Source organism: Salvelinus alpinus, chromosome 26 (genome assembly GCF_045679555.1).
Source record: "Salvelinus alpinus chromosome 26, SLU_Salpinus.1, whole genome shotgun sequence".
NCBI lineage: Eukaryota > Metazoa > Chordata > Actinopteri > Salmoniformes > Salmonidae > Salvelinus > Salvelinus alpinus.
In genome coordinates this window covers 13,522,314-13,545,873 of record NC_092111.1, presented here as the reverse complement: position 1 = coordinate 13,545,873, position 23,560 = coordinate 13,522,314, and the positions used below count along the sequence as shown (strand labels likewise).

Here is a 23,560-nt window from a genome sequence, read left to right as displayed (position 1 = left end):
CTAAACTGATAAAATAACTGGGGTGTAAAATTACAATTAATAAAACTACACTATTACTCACACAAAGACTTCTGAAGCAAAATACCATTTTTTTTATGAAAACATGAAAAATACAGAATTTCAGCATGAAGACCATTGTAACGAGAATAAGCTTCAATACAATAAAATACAGAAAAAAACGTTTGATCAAAACATACTGTATTATAATACAACATAAAAAAATATAGAATATAGAAAATGTGTAGAATACAGGATATATATAGAATACAGGATATCTTCTGATATGAAAGTTAAGACCCAACGTTTTTAAAAAATGTCAGTATCCGGGGTGTTCTGGCAGGTGGGGTTGGGAGTGGCACCGTGTTGCAAGTTGTTCAGGCGAGTTGTTCAGTTGTTCTAATTGAGTCCCACAAGCCCGGCGCTAACGCCCCATAGTCTCAGTGCTGCAAGATCATCTCTCCCCTCAAGAGCTGGCTCCTTTACCTGACAGTCACTGAGAAACAAACACATCCTAACTTAAAGCTCACCTAAACACATAGTTATTTACACTGAACAAAAATATAAAGGCAACATGCAACAATTTCAAAGATTTTACTGCTTTACAGTTCATATAAAGTAATCAGTCAATTGAAATAAATGTATTAGCCCATAATCTATGGATTTCAACTGACTGGGAATACAGATTTGCATCTGTTGGTCACAGAAACCTTTAAAAAATGTTAGGGGCGTGGATCAGAAAACCAGTCAGTATCTGGTGTGACCACCATTTGCTTCATGCAGCGCGATACATCTCCTTCGTATAGAGTTGATCAGGCTGCTGACTGTGGCCTGTGGAATGTTGTCCCACTCCTCTTCAATGGCAAATCTTTACACTGCTGCTACTCTCTGTTTATTATCTATGCATAGTCACTTTAACTCTACCTACATGTACATATTACCTCAATTACCTCGACTAACCGGTACCCCCGCACATTGACTCTGTACTGGTACACCCTGTATATAGCCTCACTATTGTTATTTTACTGCTGCTCTCTAATTATTTGTTAGTTTTATTTCAATTTTTTTTTTACTTATCTATTTTTTACTTAACACTTATTTTTCTTAAAACTGCGTTATTGGTTAAAGGTTTGTAAGTAAGCATTTCACTATTGTATTCGGCGCATGTAACAAATAAAATTTGATTTGATGGCGGCGGATGAATGGCATGACAATGGGCCTCAGGATCTAGTTGCGGTTTCTCTGTGCATTAAAATTGCCATCGATAAAATGCAATTGTGTTCATTGTCCGTAGCTTATGGCAGCCCATACCATAACCCCACCGCCACCATGAGACACTCTGTTCACAACGTTGACATCAGCAAACCGCTCACCCACACAATGCCCGATACTGTTGAAACCGGGATTCATCCGTGAAGAGCACACTTCTCCAGCATGACAGTGGCCATCGAAGGTGAGCATTTTCCCACTGAAGTCGATTATGAAGTGCAACTGCAGTCAGGTCCAGACCCTGATGAGGACGTGCAGATGAGCTTCCCTGAGACAGTTTCTGACAGTTTGAGGAGAAATGCTGCAGTTGTGCAAACCCACAGTTTCATCAGCTCTCCTGGTGGCTGGTCTCAGACAATACCGCAGGTGAAGAAGGCGGATGTGGAGGTCCTGGGCTGCCGTGGTTAAACGTGGTCTGCGGTTGTGAGGTCGGTTGGACGTACTGCCATATTCTTTTAAACAACATTGGCTTATGGTAGAGAAATTAACATTAAATTATCTGGCAACAGCTCTGGTGGACATTCCTGCAGTCAGCATGCCAATTGCACACTCCCTCAAAACTTGAGAAATCTGTGGCATTGTGTTGTTTGACAAAACAACCCATTTTAGAGTGGCCTTTTATTGTCCACAGCACAAGGTGAACCTGTGTAATGATCATGCTGTTTAATCAGCTTCTTGATATACCACACTTAACAGGTGGATGGATTATCTTGGCAAAGGAGGAATGCTCACTAAAAAGGATGTAAACACATTTTTGCACCGAATTTGACAGAAACAAGCTATTTGTGCGTATCGAACATTTCTGGGATCTTTTATTTCAGCTCATGATATGGGACCAACACTTTAAATGTTGTGTTTATATTTTTGTTCAGTGTATATTGTCTACACTCAGAATATATACCGCATTGTACACACATACTTTTGATGGGATGCTTAACTATCACATACACATACACACACACAAGATACACTCCCACTGTAAATGAAAATCATCCCCCTCCAATTAACACACAAACACACACACAAAGAGAGAGATTGATTTAGGCTAATTCACTCTACACACTGGGATGCTACTACCTGAAGTAGTAGCCGCTCTTCTCCTCCAGCCCCTCAGTGACGGCGCAGTAGATGGTGGTCTGGGCCCCCTCCCTGGGGGTCTTCATCAGGAGCCAGGCAGGGGCTGACAGCATGGAACTCAGCGTCGGGTACTTTGACTGAGAGTGGCGCCACAGCTCTGTCCGGATAACCCCGGGGTGCAGGGAATACGACGTCACTCCAGTACCTGATGGGGTGAGTGTAGGGATAGGGCCACTAACCTTCAAATGTTGACATTCAGAGACATCATGTGGCAGAGAGCAATGCACTGTACACGAGTTATGACCTGATTTTGAAGCAACATGATTTGTTTGTATGTTTGTTGTGCATACTAAGACTGCTACTGTGAATGGGGGAAAACAGCATTAATAGGTAAAGAATCGTTAAATACAGTAATTGCATAGGTCCGATTATTTTTACGGTTAACTCCAAGATACTTGATGAATACTCTGCAACAACGGCCTCAAATCACTCCGCACCCCAATGCACATTACAAAAACAAAAGATTAGCCTTGACACCACCCCTCTCAGCCAACTGGTACGGGCTTGAATCCACTAATAAACATTAGTTCCCTTATCTTTAGCCATGCATTGCTAAACCACCATAAAGTACAGTAAAATCCATCCATAACTACGGTAAAATCCACATTGATTGTTAACTAATAAATGTAAACTAACAGTGTATGTGTTGAAGCATTTATTATGGTGTTTTCTGAACCCGCACAAGGTTATGGCCCATTGGTATTGTATTTCCATGTATTGGTTAACTGGGGTCCATTACCATTACAGTACATTTAGCCATTGAACAGGATATGTAGTGGAAATGGAAAAATACGTAATAGAGGTGTAATAAGGCAACCCCTCACCTTTGGTCCTTCGTGCCAGCTCCCTAGAGAAGAGGAGGTTGGCCAGTTTGCTCTGCTTGTAGGCAATTACTGAGTTGTACCCCTTCTTATCAAAGTTAAGGTCATCATAGTGGATTTTCCCTGAAAGAGAATGAGGTAGAGCCAGATAAAGCTATAACTCAATTGATGATATTTGTTTTATTACAAAAATACCTGGTCAGAATGGGCTTACCGCCTTGATGAGCGATGCTAGACACAATGACGACGCGGCTGGGGGTAGAGGCTTTCAGCATGTCCAGGAGCAGATTGGTCAATAGGAAGTGACCTAGGTGATTGACAGCAAATTGACTCTCAAACCCGTCCACTGTGAAACTTTTGGGACATAGCATTATACCTGTGAGGAGTAGAGGGTTGAGTATTTAACGGAAAAAATAAAAAAAATCAAGCCCACAACTTTGACAACAAAAAACATGCTATAGTTCAAAACATACCCAGAGTAAGGAGGATCTTCGATGACAACACCAACACAATTCAGGCTCTCAAAGCATGTTGGGTAAATGCATCAGTTTCACCTGCGTTGTTGATAAGTATGTCCAGACGGGTCTCCGTGGCAATGAATTCCCTGGCAAACTGTCGTACTGACCCGAGGGAGGCCAGGTTTAGTTGTTGCACCACCACGTTAGTATTTCCAGTAGAACTGCGGATCTCTGTTGCAGCGGCCTCTCCCCTGGTAAGGTCTCGGCAAGCCATGATCACCCGGGCTCCTGAGAACACGCAGTACTGTCTGTCTGAGAACACGCTCATCACATTCCCTTCCAATAGAATATATAGGATCAGCCCTATCATCAGCTGAACAACATCCACAAATTTACCACACCCCATCACTAAACCCCCTATACTCATGCCTTCCCATTGAATAGCCTCCACAATTGCCCTTAAACCCCAATTTTCCTCAGATTGCATTGTAACTCGTTTGTGTTCAAAAGCGACATCCCATGAAAGGTAATGCAAATCACAACACAGTTACAGTCCAATAAAGAAGTGGTATATGCCTACTGTACCTCTCATGGCCATATCCCAGGCCGTCTCCTTGCCGATACCAGTGTTGGCACCAGTGATCACCACAGTCCTTCCATGCAGCTTGGCACGGCTGCGGCATATCCCACCGGCGATCCACTTTCTCAGTAAAACATAGCCTGATTTGGAGACAAACGGCACGGAGACAAAATATCACTCTTACTTCTTCTTATGTTGACCTATGAACCTTGCACTAGAGGCACCATGACTATTGATTGTGTAAGAACAGACAGGTCAGCTGCCTAACTCATGGGAATAGAAAGCATGGTCATTGGTCACATTGGCTCACAATGCTTTTGCTACTTGTCGCTTTTACTCATGGGACTATATATGGAATATGTGGAAGAGAAAACATCCTCATTTTGGCACACCAATGTGATCAATCCATGGACAGGGAAAGATCGAGCAACTGAGGGCACAACCTTTGTTACGGGACAGTGTCTAAATAGGTGCTGTTGAGATAACAGTTCAAAAGACAGTGACTCTGGTTCCACACAGGAGGAATTTCACAAACCCTAATCTATCACGATTAAAATCTCTCTACCAAACGAGATTTAATCCAGGTTTAACATTTTTCAAACATTTTAGACCCTTTGTTGTGGGAGTAGGAATTGTTAACATACTTAATGGACAAGGTAGAATATACTGTATGTGCAATTGTAAAGTATTTACACACATAATAGTATATATCAGGATCTTGGAGCTACAGGGAATAAACACGTTTAAAATCACAACCCTTAAATAGACACTACAATACAAATGAACCACATACCACGGTCAGTCATCCTTCAGTGATTCTGTTGATTTCCATGTAAATCAAGATAAATGTATAATACAATCTGAAGAATTGTACATCCCGTATGTCACAACATATGTCATGCGGTCAGTTTTGATATACAACACTCTTGTGGGTAGTTTATTAGTGTTAACCTGGTTTTGTTGAAATTAGGCTACAATTTACCGAGACTATATGTCCATGTAGAAATGTTAGAAACTATTTTACCATTACAGAAAACTGTAAAAGTAATTGAAATGTGGTCTGAAACCTACAACACATCAAGATAACTTGCAAAGCAGTAGAGCTGTGACTTACTGATGGTTGTCACTGTGGTCACAGCGCCGTACTTGACTAGCTGGTTTTTCTTCAATTCTTTCCACATCTTATCAGCTGTTGTTGCCAAAATTATTTGACCACCCCAGACAAGACAATTACATTTTAGCCTGGTAAATCATGAGCTTATCGAGTCTGGCTCGTCTTCTTGAACTGGGTTGCTTTAAATGTTGTTTTAGCACAAGCAGTGATACAGATCGAGTCGCTATTAATAGGTCTAAGTATCTTTCATACGAGGTTTAAAGTCTTATAGTCCGATTAAACCAGGACTACTCCCTTGACCAGTCAGTGACCACGTTTACATGCACACCAATATCCCGTTATTATTCGGGATACTTAAGTATTCTGTTTTTGAGTTGATGCATATAAACATCATATCCCGTTTACAATAACCCGAAAAAGCTTGTATCCCGGTTATGTGAAACCAGGACAAGATGCCTGGGATATGTTGATTCTAGATGGGATACTGTGGCATGTAAACATCTTATCCCGTTTGATGTTGTTTTTCGCTGTCTGCGCAGGCTCAGTCGCGCATATTATGGGTGTTGTGCAGCCTATGGTGTTGTGTGATGACTTCAAAAAGTAGGCTAACTGCGCAGTTCGATCTACCATAATCTTTTGTTTTGCTGATACTCCAGACTGGACCGTATAGCATTCTGACTACTTTCAAGTTTCTGCTTATAATTTCCGACATTTGGTAGGCCATTTGTTTGTCAACTATACTTTTACTGAACAGAAATATAAACGCAACATGAAACAATATCAACGAGTTACAGTATGTATAAAGAAATCAGTCAATTTAAATAAATTCATTAGACCCTAAGCAATGGATTTCACATGACTGGGCATGGGCGCAGCCATGGGTGGGCCTGGGAGGGCATATGCCCACCCACTTGGGAGCCAGGCCAAGCCAATCAGAATGAGTTTTTCTCCAAAAAAAGGGCTTTATTAAAGACAGAAATACTCCTCAAACATGTACTGCCATATTCTTTAAAACAACATTGGAGTTGTTGCTTATGGTAGAGAAATGAATATTAAATTATCTGGCAACAGCTCTGGTGGACATTCCTACAGTCAGCATGCCAACTGCACGCTCGCTCAACAATTGAGACATCTGTGGCATTGTGTTGTGACAAAACTGCACATTTTAGAGTGGCCTTTTATTGGCCCCAGCACAAGGTGCACCTGTGTAATGACCATGCCATTTAATCAGCTTCTTGATAGGCCACACCTGTCAGGTGGATGGATTATCTTGGCAAAGGAGAAAAGCTCACAAACAGAAATGTAAACAAATTTGTGCAGAACATTTGAGGGAATTGAGCTTTTTGTGCGTATGGAAAGTTTCTGGGATCTTTTATTTCAGCTCATGAAACATGGGACCAACACTTTACATGTTGTGTTTATATTTTTGTTCAGTATAGGTACATGAAGCTTCTCTTCAGTCATTACTTGTTGCCCTAGAAGTAGTGCTCACCAGAATAATGTCTTACATTGATAGAATGAATGGAACAATCGAGTTAACACCGGTAAAGTTGTCTGTTTCCTTTAAGGACCGGGAGAAAACGCAATAACTCCAAAACAGTGGAAAGATCATGTGCAAAATTCCCAATGTAATGAGTTTGACCGGTTTTAAGGAAATGAAAAGCTGAGAAAACAATGAAACACGTTTCTGATTAGACTTCAGTTCGTCTTGGGCACTATTGTCACGTTCTGACCTTAGTTCCTTTTTTATGTCTTTATTTTAGTTTGGTCAGGGCGTGAGTTGCGGTGGGCATTCTATGTTGTTTTTCTATGTTTTGTTCTAGTCGTTATATTTCTATGTGTTTGGCCTAGTATGGTTCTCAATCAGAGGCAGGTGTCGATCGTTGTCTCTGATTGAGAATCATACTTAGGTAGCCTGTTTTCCCACTGTGGGTTGTGGGTAGTTATTTTCTGTTTAGTGTTTTTGTTTGCACCTTACAGAACTGTTCGTTTGTCAGTTTGTTGTTTTTGTTCAGTATTCATTCTTTATTAAATTATTATGAATACGTACCACGCTGCACTTTGGTCCTCTTCTCCTTCCACCAACGACAACCGTTACAACTATTATTTTATTTGGTTGAAATACTGTCTGCTTGTATAACAGAGTCAAAAACACACATTACACGACCTTAGCATTTTCTCAAGAGATAATATTTCTTCTCTGCTGTTACTGAGACAAAATGTATATTTGTTGTATCATTTAACTGCAAAGAATGCATAAATCTGCAGGAGTTCTTATATTACACTACATGTGAGAGGTTATAAACTCAGTAAATAAGAAACATCCTCTCACTGTCAACTGTGTTTATTTTCAGCAAACTTAACATGTGTATATATTTGTATGAACATAACAAGATTCAACAACTGAGACATAAACTGAACAAGTTCCCCAGACATGTGATTGGAATAATGTGTCCCTGAACAAAGGGGGGGTAAAAATCAAAAGTAACAGTCAGTATCTGGTGTGGCCACCAGCTGCATTAAGTACTGCGGTGCATCTCCTCCTCATGGACTGCCCCAGATTTGCCTGTTCTTGCTGTGAGATGTTACCCCACTCTTCCACCAAGGCACCTGCAAGTTCCTGGACATTTCTGGGAGGAATGGCCCTAGCCCTCACCCTCCGATCCAACAGGTCCCAGACGCGCTGTCTTAGGCGTCTCACAGTATGGACAATGCAATTTATTGCCCTGGCCACATCTGCAGTCCTCATGCCTCCTTGCAGCATGCCTAAGGCACATTCACGCAGAATGGGCATCTTTCTTTTGGTGTTTTTCAGAGTCAGTAGAAAGGCCTCTTTAGTGTCCTACGTTTTCATAACTGTGACCTTAATTGCCTACCGTCTGTAAGCTGTAAGTGTCTTAACGACTGTTCCACAAGCATGGGAAACAGTGTTTAAACCCTTTACAATGACAATCTGTGAAGTTATTTGGATTTTTACGAATTATCTTTGACAGGGTCCTGAAAAAGGGACGTTTCTTTTTTTGCAGAGTTTAGGTCTACAGTCAGTTTCCATATTTCAATTACTATTCCATTTAACCATGGTCCAGTTGCTCCCCCTCAATTTCGACATTGGTAGCAGTAGTGGCATAGTCCCTGTGTTTGAGTGTACTACTACTAAATCCACTTTTGCTATGACACATGGTAGGACCCACTGAGGTATGGGTAGGACCTAGTGTGCCACCTACTGGCCTATTGTAGGGCTACCATTTTAAAAGAGCGATAGTCAAGGCAAATAGACAAAAAGCTATAGCTAGATTTTGCATTGGCTAATTATTCATAATTCATCTAAGTTATTTTATTATAAGTAAACATCTGGTAATCATACTATTGACGTTTGATTGGCAAGCTACACTGATATCGAGTTAGTAGTGCATTTGGAAATAATCTAATCAAATGCAACATTGAGGAAATATGCGTAAACATTGTTTGATTGAATTACTGGGGTTGATGGTTGGTCGCGTGAATTTTGTAATTTAGTTTATATAGCTAGGTAGCTGAGCTAAACCCATCATCTACCAGAGGGTGGCGCTCCTGTACGTATACCGGCGCCACCGCGTAAAATTACGCTTACCGGTACCTAGCTACTAGCTAGCTTTCGCTTTGCCTAGCCATGTAAAGCTATATTTGTTTTAGGCGGTTGCCCATATCGCTAGCTATGGTTCATGTTCACATACAGAACAATATTAGATAGATAGCTCAGCTAGCTAACTTGAGTTATACCGTCGTTATCCAGCCAGTTCGATGCGTGAATTATTAGCTAGCTATGATGTTAGCTAGCTAGCAGTTTGCTAACCAACTTTGTCGGTTTGTTAGTTAACTAGCTTCGTTAGTCAGCCACTGCTAATACCTCCAGTTGTCACTCGACCCTGGTTTTATATCGGGCAGCTGGACTGGTGTTCAAGGCTACATACAGATTGTTAGCTAGCTAAATTAGTTAGCTAGCCAACACCTACGTCGTCGTCTATTTCAATGAACCCACACACAAGCACGAGCTAGCTACGTTTTGTCTGAATATTTCCACCAAGTCTCTGGTTTGGCCTAGCTCAAATCAAATGTTATTTTGAAACATATTTTGCAGATGTTATCCCAGGTGCAGTGAAATGCTTATATTTATTTCTGCAACGGTGCAGTAATACCTAACAATACACACAAATCCCCCAACATTTTAGGAAAGACATTCAGAAGTATAAACTAGCTAAACGTTATCGCGGGTTGGCGTTTGAGAGCAGTGCTGGTTAAGATGGTTGTGCAAGTAACTTCATCATTTGCAGATCATTCTTCAAAACATGTTGAAATGGAAGATTTACTAAATTAACGTTAGTTAGAAGGTAGATTAGCATACTACTATTGATTCTGGTAATCGCAGTTTCTACGACTTTGAAAGCGAAAGTGGTGAGACTTTTACATTGGCTGCAACATTGTAACAAACAATCTGACAACTTGTACTAAGAAACGCATCGAATTTGAATATGCATAATGTGGAAATAGTCATACAATTTACACCAATCTATCAAAATATATCTGCGGGTGTATTAGGAGTTGCAAATTAGATTTTTGGAAGACGTCAACAAAGTTATAATCGTTTGCTTTTCAGGATGGAGATGGGCACCCCGCCCCTGTTTTTAAGATTGTAGCGAATCAGAGCGTCTACATCAAAAACTGGAAGTGACGTAGGCATTTGCTTGCTCGGTCCTAAGCGAGCCGAAAAGGGAAAAACGGTAGCAGCCACCATTCTTCTACAGATCTGTTTTTCACTTCATGGTGAGGTACGTAACGTATATCCACGTTCTATTGTACTTCATCCAATTTATTTAACTTTGGCAAAAGAGTGAACAAGGTCAGAGTCATGGCATGCTTCGTGGATAGATTTAGATGTTGCTAGTTGTTGAACTCAGTTAGCTTGCTTGCTAACTAGTTAGCTAGCAGTGGTGTTAGCTCAAGCTCACGTCTTGCTATTTGCATGGAGCCATGTTGCTGAGTGTTCTGCAGGATTCAATGCACACGCGCACTGCACATATCCGAACGTCACTAGCTACTGATCCAGGACAAGTTATTTTGTACTACTTGTTGTAAGGAAGGTGAAGATTAGAAGACAGTAAGCTGATCTTGGACCAGCGTGCATGAGCATCATTTTCTCCTCGCACCTCGAGTTACTGGTAGCTAGCTTAACGTTGCTAACTAGCTATGTTTTATTTCCAACTAATGTAGCCGGCTAGTAGCTAATAACTGAAACTTGATCGTTTCTTATGAATAATTCAAGCAGGAGTATCAAAACTTTGCTGTTTGCCCTCTACAGAAAACATGGTGGCGTCATGCTAATGAGATGACGTTTTGATCATGTTAAATGATGCATTACAAAGAATATACTGTACATTTTATTTAACATTATTCTATTAGGCCGTGCATTATTTAATTGGAATGTTTAATATATAGATATATATTCACTGGAATGCCTCAATATTTGTTATTAGTGTATTTGTAACTTTAATATATTTTAATTCTTATATTAATGGAATTTATACACACAGTTTATGCATACAATTTGGTTAAGACAATAAAAATTACGCCCCCCCCCCCCCCCCTCTAACTACAACCACAATGGCTGTCCATTTAAAACTGGACAACACATACACAGTGAATAACATACACAAGGAGCAAGAGTTGATCCTCCACTTTCTGACTTTGCATGATTGCCGCACCATCTTGTCCACATCATGTGCCAATATCCTAAAACTTGATCATAGATTATCATCATAACGTCCTTATTATATCAATTTATCTACAGTTATGAGCATGGCGGACTCAGACGTCAACATGACAGACTCTGATGTCAATGTGACTGACTCAGAGCTCCACATGGAGTGTGTGGAGGAGGATCTGGCGCCGTGGCAACAGCAACCAGAAGAGGAAATGGAAGAAACAAGCAAGGGCCCAGGTAAAGGTGGGTGTGTGGTTTGAAGACTCATTGTAACCTGCTTCCCTGGGTCATGTCATTTTGTATGTTTTGAGACTCAATTCTCACATGCAACAGTTTCACAATAGACAACTGTAAATGGTGAGTCTGTATTGTCATATTCTATCATCAGTTCATGGTTGTTTAAATCGCCTTTCCAGTACCAGCACCTCCCGATGACACTTCAGTGATACCCCTCAGCGATGGCAGTAGCATCACAACCAAACCTATGTCTGCCCTTGGTGAGTGCTCTGGAATGGTACACTATATATACAAAAGTATGTGGACACCCCTTCAAATTAGTGGATTTGGCTATTTCAGCCAAAGCCACTGCTGACAGGTGTATAAAATCGACCACACCGCCAAGGAATCTCCATAGACAAACATTGGCAGTAGAATGGCCTTACTAAAGAGCTTAGTGACTTTCAACGTGGCACCGTCATAGGATGCCACCTTTCCAACAAGTCAGTCTGTCAAATTTATGCCCTGCTAGAGCTGCCCTGGTCAACTGTAAGTGCTCGTAAGAAATGTCTAGGAGCAACAACGGCTGAGCCGCGAAGTGGTAGGCCACACAAGCTCACAGAACGGGACCTCCGAGTGCTGAAGTGCGTAGCAATCGTCTGTCCTTGGTTGCAACATTCACTACTGAGTTCCAAACTGCTTCTCAAAGCAACTCTAGCTTCATGAAATGGGTTTCCATGGCCGAGCAGCCACACACAAGCCTAAGATCACCATGCACAATGCCAAGCGTCGGCTACAGTGGTGTAAAGCTTGCCGTCAATGGAATTCTGGAGCAGTCGAAACCAGTTCTCTGGAGTGATGAATCACGCTTCACCATCTGGCAGTCCGACGGACGAATCTGGGTTTGGTGGATGCCAGGAGAACGCTACCTGCCCCAATGCATAGTGCCAACTGTAAAGTTTGGTTGAGGAGGAATAATGGTCTGGGGCTGTTTTTCATGGTTCGGGCTAGGCCCCTTAGTTCCAGTGAAAGGAAATCTTGAAGCTACAGCATACAATGACATTCTAGACGATTCTGTGCTTCCAACTTTGTGGCAACATTTTGGGGAAGGCCTTTTCCTGTTTCAGCATTTTTTTATTTAACTAGGCAAGTCAGTTAATAACAAATTATTGTTTACAATGACGGCTAAACCCTAACCTGGATGATGCTGGGCCAATTGTGCGTCGCCCTATGGGACTCCCAATCACGGCCAGTTGTGATACAGCCTGGAATCGAACCAGGGTCTGTAGTGACGCCTCTAGCACTGAGATGCAGTGTCTTAGACCGCTGCGCCACTCAGGAGCAGGACAATTCATCGCCGGTGCACAAAGCGAGGTCCATACAGAAATGGTTTGTTGAGATCAGTGTGGAAGAACTTGACTAGCCTGTACAGAGCCCTGACCTAAACCCCATCAAATGCCTTTGGGATGAATTGGAATGCCGACTGCGAGCCATGCCTAATCGCCCAACATCAGTGCCCGACCTTACTAATGCTCATGTGTTTGAATGGAAGCAAGTCCCCGCAGCAATGTTCCAACATCAAGTGGAAAGCCTTCCTAGGAGAGTGGTGGCTGTTAAAGCAGCGAAGGGGGGACCAACTCCATATATATGCCCATCATTTTGAAATGAGATATTCAATGAGCAGGTGTCCACATACTTTTGGTCATGTAGTGTATTTAAAAATATAGGAATATGAGGTAACTGCCAAAATAAGTCACTTAATAGGGCGTTGGGCCATCACAAGCCAGAACCGCTTCAATGCACCTTAGCATTGATTCTACAAGTAACTCTGTAACTCTATTGGAGGGATGTGACACCATTCTTCCAAAATAAAATGTCTCAGGCGCCGCTCCAGAATCTCCCATAAGTGTTAAATTAGGTTTAGATCTGGTGACTGAGACGGCCGTGGCATATGGTTTACATAATTTTCATGCTCAGGCCTTCTGGATGGGTCCATTTTCAGGCTGGGTCCATTTTCATCCTATGGGGGCATAGCCATGGTAGCCAAAATAATGGACTTCCCAGCATTTTTATACATGACCGTTAGCATGATGCAATGTTAATTGCTTAATTAACCCAGGAACCACACCTGTGTGGAAGCGCCTGCTTTCAATATACTTTGTATCCCTCATTTACTCAAATGTTTCCATTATTTCACTAATTTCTTTACTTACTGACGTGTAGTCACAGTAGAATAAAACACGGTTCAATGGACACATGTAACCAATCGGTGTAAGCCTCATAGGGAGTATATTGACGTTTGCCCATCTCTGCAGCACCATTACTACCCAAACCAATGGTCTTGACGCAGGCTATGACTCAAGTGCTGCAGCCTTTTCAGACCTCCATGCCTCAGGTGCTGCATATGCCGACCACTATGTTGCCTAGCACAGGCAGCAACGCTGGGCAGAACATCATATTCACCACACAGGTGAGAGACGTGTTGGTTCTTCATTCTATATTTCTATCTGAACCCTGCCTTGATTGTTCTCATTAGATTGCTGCTGAGTAGCGAACATTTAGGTTGACAATAGTGGACCGGGCAGCGCTTCATGGACTTGTGTTTTGCTACAGGAATAATGAGCCTCGAGTCATTGCTGTGATTGTTCTCTTTTTGTGGTGCAGAACATTCAAGGGGGGGGACAGACCATAAGTGCCAAACCAGTAGGATATATCCTGAATGGCCAGCCCATTACCGTGCTGCCTGGTGGTAAGTAGCTAACATTAGACCACAGGAGTTTGGTGGCACGTTTAATTGGGGAGGACGGGCTTGTGGTAATGGCTGGCTCGTAATAGGTGGAATGGTATCAAATAGATCAAACACATGGTTTCCCATGTGTTTGATGCCAGTCCATTCGCGCCATTCCAGCCATTGTAGATGGCCGTCCTCCCCTCAGCAGCCTCCACTGCATTAGACATGTCTATTCTTGTTATCTTATCAGTGTCCTGATGGCTAACTAAGTATTTCACAGCCCATCTGAAACCTAGAAGTAACCACCTTTAGTGGGATCCAGAGAAATGTGTTTGTTCTATTATTGTGTCATAAAAGAACGGAAATGTATATTTTATCCGTGGGTAGTGTTTTGTAAAATGCAAATAGACAATAGCTACTGTATGATTTCATTATTATTCCAGTGAATTTTGTTGTTGACATTTAGAATTTATGCATAGAAAATATGCTTACACTTGCCTGCTATGGTGTGTTTCCAATGAACTGTCTTGTGTCAATAAAAACAGTTGGACCTCGCAAAAACCTAGTGTTGAATAAAAATGGAGTTCCTTGCACACTAATAAATTGGAAACAGCCTGTATGCCATCCCACTTAACTGTTTCATGTCTCCAGTAGCCTGGAAAAGCCACCGTTGATAGAATGCTAGAATGGACTAATATTTGCCATATTCTAATCATTCTCATGTGCCAACATATCGCCACGGTCCGTGCCATGGTGGAACTTGCGCTCCTGTAAAGCTGAAATAATTGGATGGTGAAACTTGCATCCAGCCAACCCAGAAAAGCAAGGCGTAGCAATTTTAGGCATTCTTAAAAGTCAGGACAATCCTTTTCCTGCAAAGAAAAGCATAATTGTTATAATAGAAAAAATAGGTTTAGCAAGCAGTCGGCTTTGGCATTTAGAATTAAATGTGTAGTGGAGCTTTATAGATACAGTTGAAGTCAGAAGTTTACATACACCTTAGCCAAATGCATTTAAACTCAGTTTTTCACAATTCCTGACATTTGAATCCTAGTAAAAATTCCCTGTCTTAGGTCAGTTAGGATCACCACTTTATTTTAAGAATGTGAAATGTCAGAATAATAGTAGAGAGAATTATTTATTTCAGCTTTCATTTCTTTCATCACATTCCCAGTGGGTCAGAAGTTTACATACACTCAATTAGTATTTGGTAGCATTGCCTTTAAATTGTTTAACTTGGGTCAAACGTTTCGGGTAGCCTTCCACAAGCTTCCCACAATAAGTTGGGTGAATTTTTGCCCATTCCTCCTGACAGAGCTGGTGTAACTGAGTCAGGTTTGTAGGCCTCCTTACTCACACACGCTTTTTCAGTTCTGCCCACACATTTTCTATGGGATTGAGGTCAGGGCTTTGTGATGGCCACTCCAATACCTTGACTTTGTTGTCCTTAAGCCATTTTGCCACAACTTTGGAAGTATGCTTGGGGTCATTTTCGATTTGGAAGACCCATTTGCGACCAAGGTTTAACTTCCTGACTGATGTCTTGAGACGTTGCTTCATTATATCCACATCATTTTCCTCCCTCATGATGCCATCTATTTTGTGAAGTGCACCAGTCCCTCCTGCAACAAAGCACCCCCACAACATGATGCTGCCACCCCCGTGCTTCACGGTTGGGATGGTGTTCTTCTGCTTGCAAGCCTCCCCCTTTTTCCTCCAAACATAACGATGGTCATTATGGCCAAACAATTCTATTTCTGTTTCATCAGACCAGAGGACATTTCTCCAAAAAGTACGATCTTTGTCCCCATGTGCAGTTGCAAACCGTAATCTGGCTTTTTTATGGCGGTTTTGGAGCAGAGGCTTCTTCCTTGCTGAGCGGCCTTTAAATGTTATGTCGATATAGGACTCGTTTTACTGTGGATATAGATACTTTTGTACCTGTTTCCTCCAGCATCTTCACAAGTTCCTTTTCTCTTGTTCTGGGATTGATTTGCACTTTTCGCACCAAAGTACGTTCATCTCTAGGAGACAGAACGCGTCTCCTTCCTGAGCGGTATGATGGCTGCGTGGTCCCATGGTGTTTATACTTGCGTACTATTGTTTGTACAGATGAACGTGGTACCTTCAGGCGTTTGGAAATTGCTCTCAAGGATGAACCAGACTTGTGGAGGTCTGCAATTTCTTTTTCTGAGGTCTTGGCTGATTTCTTTTGATTTTCCCATGATGTCAAGCAAAGAGGCACTGCGTTTGAAGGTAGGCCTTGAAATACATCCACAGGTACACCTCCAGTTGACTCAAATAATGTCAATTAGCCTATCAGAAGCTTCTAAAGCCATGACATTTTCCAAGCTATTTAAAGGCACAGTCAACATAGTGCATGTAAACTTCTGACCCACTGGAATTGTGATACAGTGAGTTATAAGTGAAATAATCTGTCTGTAAACAATTGTAGGAAAAATTACTTGTCATGCACAAAGTAGATGTCCTAACCGACTTGCCAAAACTATAGTTTGTTAACAAGAAATTTGCGGAGTGGTTGAAAAACGAGTTTTAATGACTCCAACCTAAGTGTATGTAAACTTCCGACTTCAACTGTAGGTCTCAAAATTATTCGGCAATACAAATGAATTCGGGGAAAACGGTTTCCGTCATGAGTTGTAGAAATAGAGACAGTTTAATAAAATAAAAATCCACCCATCAAACATATACAAATGTTGTTAATCATTAGAACATTTATCCTATAGCTGCCGTTTCCATTACCTGTCGCATTGTTGTTTTTTTTGCGGCATTGCTGTTGCCTAATAAACCTGTTAATGAAAACCCGTCTATTGTGAGCGGCTCTTAACTACTGTCTCCTCCAGTTCAGGGAACCCAGCTGCAGCTACCGCCCCAGCAGGTATTGTCTCAGCCCAGGGGCAGGCCGGGCACCAGCGGCTTCACCACAGTGCGGATCCCTGTCACCCTCACCATCCGCACCACCAACGGAGTCCAGACCATCAGCACTGTGGCCTCCGGCGGGGTCACCCTCTCATCCTCCCCTGCGGCTGTCACAGGTGAGGAAGGCTCTAGTCCTTGTGGGCCATCAGTCTCTCCAGAGTGAACACAGGGATTATAAATTAAATTGCCATCTCAGCTAATTATTGTCAGTATGAATTTAAGTGTAGTCTCCGAGGGTAAAGGCTATCTTTATTTTGTTTTTTTAAACCCACCTTCTGATTTGTGTAATCTGTAGTGAATCATTGCTTTGTCTTGGGACACTAATCCTGCTTTCTTGTGTGTGTAGGGATTGTGTCAGCCAGTTCTTCAGGTGCAGCAGGAAGCCATGTTGTGAGGACTGCACCCCTCACAGTCACCCCCAAAATACAGCGGTATCCGACCCTGCAACCAGCCCCCAGCTCTACCAGTTCCCCTGCTACCAGTGGTCCGAGCACGGCGCCCTCTCCTCGTGCACCCCTCAGAGGTTAGTAGTCTCCAGGAACACACCGCTTTCCTGTAACAGCTAATAGAAATAGGTTGGTACTGCATTCATCTTTCAGATCGTTTTTTTCACCACTCCAAACAAGAAAGGATCCATACTAATAGAACATCCTATTGAAGTCAAAGGTAATTTACTACTGACCAAGCCCACTGTTGTGTTCTGTGATTTGGCACATTAAATAGTTTTTCTTCTTATCCAGAGTTCTGTTGTGTTCCCTTTGCAGTGATTGCACCAGCCACCGCCAAGCCAAAGACGTGCAAGCGCTGTGGATCCGAGTACAAATTGGTCAACGCCCTCCGGGGCTTCATGTGTGTAAGTTTGCCTTAGATGTACTTTACACTCTCCTTTTGGGGAACGTATAGAACTTATTTAGTGGATTTTTGGGTCACGTATTAATGTTATTAGCCCTGACCGTGAAGGACTGTTGTTAAAAGCTTCTCTTGATATGGCAAAATCCTCTGATATAATGACATCAAGCCTAAAACCTTCCTGTGAAGTATTACACTCTTATAATGGTAATAGAGATGACTGAATATTGATATTTACCCCACTGGTCCCTCTTACCTTCTAGCTCTGCAGCAAGCAGATCGCCCTGAGCCTGGATGCCATCAATGCCGCGGCCAAGCTCTCCTCCAAACCCTCCAGATCTTCCAGGTCCAAGTCATCCAAAGCTACCTCCTCTTCATCCTTCTCCAAGACCTCCAAGGAGCCACCCACCACGCCGGTGCGACCGGTGTACCCGGAGGAGGAAGGCAGCCCCATCCTGGAGGCCGACCAGCAGGGCAAGCTCATCATGCTGGTGGAGGACTTCTACTACGGCGTGGACAAGGGCCGCAGCCTGAGTGGCGCACCAGTGGAGAAGCCGCCGGGCATCTTCAAGTGCATCCACTGCGAAAAGACCCTGAAGACTAACATCAAGTGAGTGGTGGAGTGTGGGGGAACGGGAATTCAGGTTACGTTCTTAAACAATTCTGCTTTGTTGAATTGACTGAAATCGTACGCTTTCTTTGTCCTCCATTTTCCACCTCTCCTCTCTTTCAGGCTGATGAACCACATGCGCCACCACGTGGAGATGACGGCGCAGCAGAACGGCGAGGTGGACACGCACACCGCCTGCCAGCACTGCTTCCGCAACTTGGCCACGCCCTTCCGCCTGCAGTGCCACGTGGAAAGCGTCCACAGCCAGTTGGAGTCTACCGGTGAGAACTAGCTCGCTCCCCACTCACCCACCAACCACTGTCCTACCACATACAGTCGCTAAAACAAAGTGAATCTATCGGCACTTGCCATCCCACCAACATTCTCCCACACGCACCCACAGTGAAATCACATTGAATCAGCACTGGGTGCTGAAATATCACTTTGTTGGTATTGGGTGAATTACCTTGTTGGGAATTGGGTGAATTTTAAGACATTTCGTTGCTACTCTAGTAAACAGTCACTCTTACCCAGCGTGACGTTCAGTAAGTGCATACAGCAAGAGGACTGAGAACTTTGAATGCTTATGTGACACGCCGGCCTTTTTTCTGTGTTCGTCACAGCTAAGTGTAAGATCTGTGAGTGGGCATACGAGAGCGAGCCTGTCTTCCTGCAGCACATGAAGAGTACCCACAAACCAGGAGAGATGCCCTACATTTGCCAGGTAAACGTTGCCCACTTGGTCATTATTTGTACCGTTTCTTCCACTCGCCCTCCTTTCACACACTGAATCTCTCTGCACTCTTTTCTCTTTTACTTTCACTCACCGTTAATCACTTGAGAGGGCTGTTTTATTACACAACTTGAGTGAACACTTAAGGGCTAAGCCTAAATGTCCAAACCAAGTCTAAATATTTAGATGCAATGTCCTGTCCTGGGGGAAAGCTCACTATATCAACATGTAGTGTCCCCTAATGCAATTCACCCTTAAAATAGTCTCATGGTTTCATGTGAAGGTGTGCGACTACCGCTCGTCCCTGTATGTGGACGTTTTCGCCCACTTCCGTGAGGTCCACAACGGCACGGCCAATCTGCTGTGCCCCTACTGCCTCAAGTTGTTCCGCTCCAGCAGCAACTACCAGAACCACTACAGCCGCCACCAGGTAAACCCAATGAGGTGACATGCTACATCTATGGCCGTTGGCAGCCAGTCTATTCACTCCATTTTCTTTCTGAAACCCTCCTTGTGTTTTTGTGCAGAAAAAAAACGTGTTTCAATGCGACCGGTGCCGGCTGCAGTTCCTCTTTGCCAAGGACCGGGCAGAGCACAAGGTGCAGTACCACAAGACCCACCTCAAGCCACGGCAGCTGGAGGGCCTGAAGCCTGGGACCAAGGTGAGGAGTGTGTGTTTGTCTATGTATGTGCACACGTGTGAGTGATTGCTAGAGTGGGATATTTAAGCAATTTGGCCCGAGGGGGTGTGGTATATGGCCAATATACCACGACTAAGGGCTGTTATTAGGATGGATTCAGCCCTTTGTCGTGGTATATTGGCCATATACCAAATATCCCAGAGGTGCCTTATTGCTATTATAAACTGGTTACCAACGTAATTAGAGCAGTAAAAATGTTTTGTCATACCCGTGGTATATTGACAGATATACCATGGCAGTCAGCCAATCAGCATTCAAGGGCTCGACCCACCAGTTTATAATCGTCATTTTTGTCTGTACTTTCTCTGTGATGGGAAAGTCTATTGCTGTGATGTATGCATTTTCCCTGTGCATAATGGGAATATTAGTTATGTATATTAGTAGAGTGGTCTAAGAATATTTCTCTGTTCCAGGTGACCATCAGGGCCTACGCGCTGCAGGGTAAGCAGTACTTCCATCAGGAGTCTTCTGGCCGAGGAGACCTCCGGCCCTCCAAAGTGATTGACGTTCCGTCTGCTCCCCAAAAACCCGAGCCCAAGAAGAAGCCTGTCGAGAGCCTGATGGAGCTGCTCACTAAGTTCCAGATGAGGTAGAAGAGGGTTGATGTTTTTCCCCCATCATTTGATTGACTTGAAATGGAATTGACTCCAAGCTTTATTCAGACTCCATTGTGTTTAAATAAATACTGTAAACAGTGTTTAGCTTTGTCGTATAGTAAAACTGTTGACAGTTTATAATTTGGAGCAGTGTTCTGGGATGCTGCAGATAGAAATTGAATGTGTAAAATGGATAAGCTTGGACATTCCATCGCTGTGCACTATGGGTAACCTGCCTCTGCCTTCATTTCACCTCCTTTCCCACAGTGCATCGCTGGCCCAACAGAACTGCATGGAGTGCGCCTTTAAGATTCCTGACTTTGCCAACCACTTCCCCACCTACGTCCACTGCTCCTTGTGTCGTTATTGCACATGCTGCTCCCGCGCCTACGCAAACCACATGATCAAGTGAGTGATGTCGCTCAACACCTCAAGATTTTGTCAACTCAAGATTTCCCAAATGATTTCTTCCATCATAGAGGGTCATTGAAAATATGTGGGTTTGGAAAAAGGTGTATGACACAGGTTCTGTCTCTTTTCACTTGCAGTAACCACGTGACTCGTAAGAGCACCACCCAATACCTGGCCATGTACGAGTCATACCCAAGGTAACAATCATTTAGTCTGAATTTGTTGAACAGTATTTAACTGAATGTAGTGTTTTTATTTAATACTGACTGCTCTAAACCCTCTGTTGGTCAGACTGGATGAGATGAGGTGCACGTCATGTAACTACAAGACCAAGGTTGGAGATATGATGGCCAACCACCTGGTGGATCACCAAGACCATGATGCTGCAAGCTTCAGCAAGCCGGAGGTAGAAGGTAATTACATTACATTTTAGTCATATAGCAGACGCTCTTATCCAGAGAATCAAATCCACAAACCTAGCGCCATGCTCTACCAACTGAGCCACACAAGACCAGAAATTGTTTTGAGTTCCACCTTCTGATATTTAAGTATCTTTGTATAAGGTCAAACTTTTCTATGACAACCTTTTTCATGTTTATTTTTTCCATCCAGAAGTTCCCGAGGAGGCTTCTCAAAGGTATTTAATATCCTCTTACATATTGAGTGAAATTACTTAATGCTGGACAGACCTGGAGTTGTCTCTCAAGTCTATTTACACTTTGGTTGCACTTCGACACTCCATTGCTACATTATCAAATGTGTGTGTCATTGACTGAGCTTCCTGAAAAATGTAATAATGAACATGTTTTCATTCCTCCTGTAGCTTTGTAATTACGGAAATCAGCCCGGGTCAAGGAGGGTCCTTTGTGCCTATCCATCTGCTACCAGCTGGCAATAGTTCCACCCAGCTCTCTATCAAACCGCTCCTATCCTCCAAGTCCAGCATGACTATCACGGTCCTTGGTCCTAATAAAACCATGCCCTCCACTGCTGCATCCAATGGTGTCTGGACAACCCCCAAGGTCGGAGGATTGGGCCATGTGATGGAACCCCAGGCAGTGGAGTCCCATGGGTCCAACGGAGAGCTGTTCCATGGAGGAGAGGCCAGAATGGGCAAATCCAGGAAAGAAGGGGCAACCAAATTGACGCTGCGCCAGCTGAAGGTGTTGCTCTATGCCCTATGCAGCGGCTTCCCCCAGGCGTCCCTGCGCTTTGGCACCCAGCCAGAGCTCATCCAGGACTGGATGCTGCAGCTGAAGAACCAGCGCCTCCAGAAGGACTGGATCTGGAGCACGGACCGCATCGCAGAGTGGGTGATGTGCCAGCGGGAGCAGCAGATGCCAGTCACAGAGGAAAACCTGCTCCAGACAGCCACGCAGGCCTTGGAGGAGTCGCACGAGATCGGTGAGTTCTACGAGTGGGCTGTGGAGTTCATGCTCCGCCACAACCTCAGCCTGCAGGCCACCTGCTCGGCCAAGCGCCCGCTGCCGCGCAACGTCTACGAGAGCGTCCGCATCTTCACTCGCTTTGTCTGCAAGCAGGTCAAAGATGTCGGTTTCCGGCCACCCTCCATGGGATGCGTCGACGAGCTCTCTGTATTCCTGGACCTGGATAAGCTCAAGACGAGCCCTGAGGCGTTCCAGTTGATCGGCACCGGGGAGCCCCTGATAGAGGTGGTCCTAGCAGGGCTGGCCGATGGCACCATGCTGCCCACCATGGTGTTCCTCAAAGGCAACCCTCCACACCTCCACAAGGCCATCCCGAACTCTGTCTTCCTGGAGGCGCGCCCAGAGGGCTTTACGGACAACGAGCGGCTCCAGCTGTGGCTCTCTAAGGTGTGGCAGAAGCACGTTAACCCCCAGGTGGGGGGAAAAGGTCTGTTGATCATGGACACCCACCACGGCCACCTGGCCAATGACTTCCTGGCCGCTCTCAACAGCAGCAACACCCTGCCAGCGGTGATCCCCATCGGCTGCTCCTGTCGCCTGCAGCCCCTGGAGCTGTGCGTAGTGCCTGTTATGAAGGAGTTCCTGCAGGCCCGCTGGTGCGAGATGCACACCCAGAATGAAGGAGCTGTGGCTCTGGGGCCGGGCGACCTGGCTCTACTTCTGGTGGAATGTCTGGGTGACGTGGTCTCGTGCTTGGCCACGCAACCCAAGATCCTCCAGCAGTCCTTCATGATGGTCAGCACACCGCCACAGGAGGAAGGAGAGGAAGGTCCAGCTGAACTGGCGCAGAGCCTGACCGAGGCTCTAGTCGGGCTTTCTCAAGCAAAGTCGGCAAAGAGGAGCTCTGAAGTGCTAATGAAAGTGGAGCCAGAGGACAAAGGGGTGGTTTCGGACACTACGTCCGAGTACACCTTGCCCTCGCCGACACCCAACCCTCAAGCTCTTAAACAGGTGTTTGAGAAGGACAGCGATCTGGAATCTTTCCATGGCTTTGAGGAAACTGAGATTGATCATTTGCGGACTCGCAACTCACAGTAGAGACTACTGACATGGATCATTCAACACTGTTTCAAACCAAGGGAATCATGACATTTGAAGCAGAGATGGTATAGCTCTGGAGACTTTACCTAACCCCTGTTAACTGTGTGCACACATTCATTCCTTTCTCTTGGGAAGGTGAGGTAACTTTTGCTATTTTGTGGGTGGAACATT

The 23,560-nt window shown here is 44.0% G+C and overlaps 1 protein-coding gene across 2 annotated transcripts; it reads right to left on the bottom strand.

The window, feature by feature from the left end:
* Positions 1-77: 77 nt before the first annotated feature.
* On the bottom strand, positions 78-5,906 carry LOC139554737 (retinol dehydrogenase 12-like). Of its 2 annotated transcripts, none has more exons than XM_071367822.1 (7): positions 5,377-5,906; positions 4,268-4,402; positions 3,779-3,970; positions 3,439-3,600; positions 3,228-3,347; positions 2,344-2,548; positions 78-493 (listed from the first exon to the last, which is right to left on the bottom strand). In XM_071367822.1, the coding sequence occupies exons 1-7, from the start codon at positions 5,441-5,443 to the stop codon at positions 397-399; spliced, it is 978 nt and encodes a 325-aa protein (XP_071223923.1). In that variant the 5' UTR covers positions 5,444-5,906; the 3' UTR covers positions 78-396. The 2 variants fall into 2 exon arrangements, with proteins under 2 accessions (XP_071223923.1, XP_071223924.1); XM_071367823.1 differs by having other exon boundaries at positions 3,439-3,531.
* Between the last annotated feature and the right edge of the window lie 17,654 nt (positions 5,907-23,560).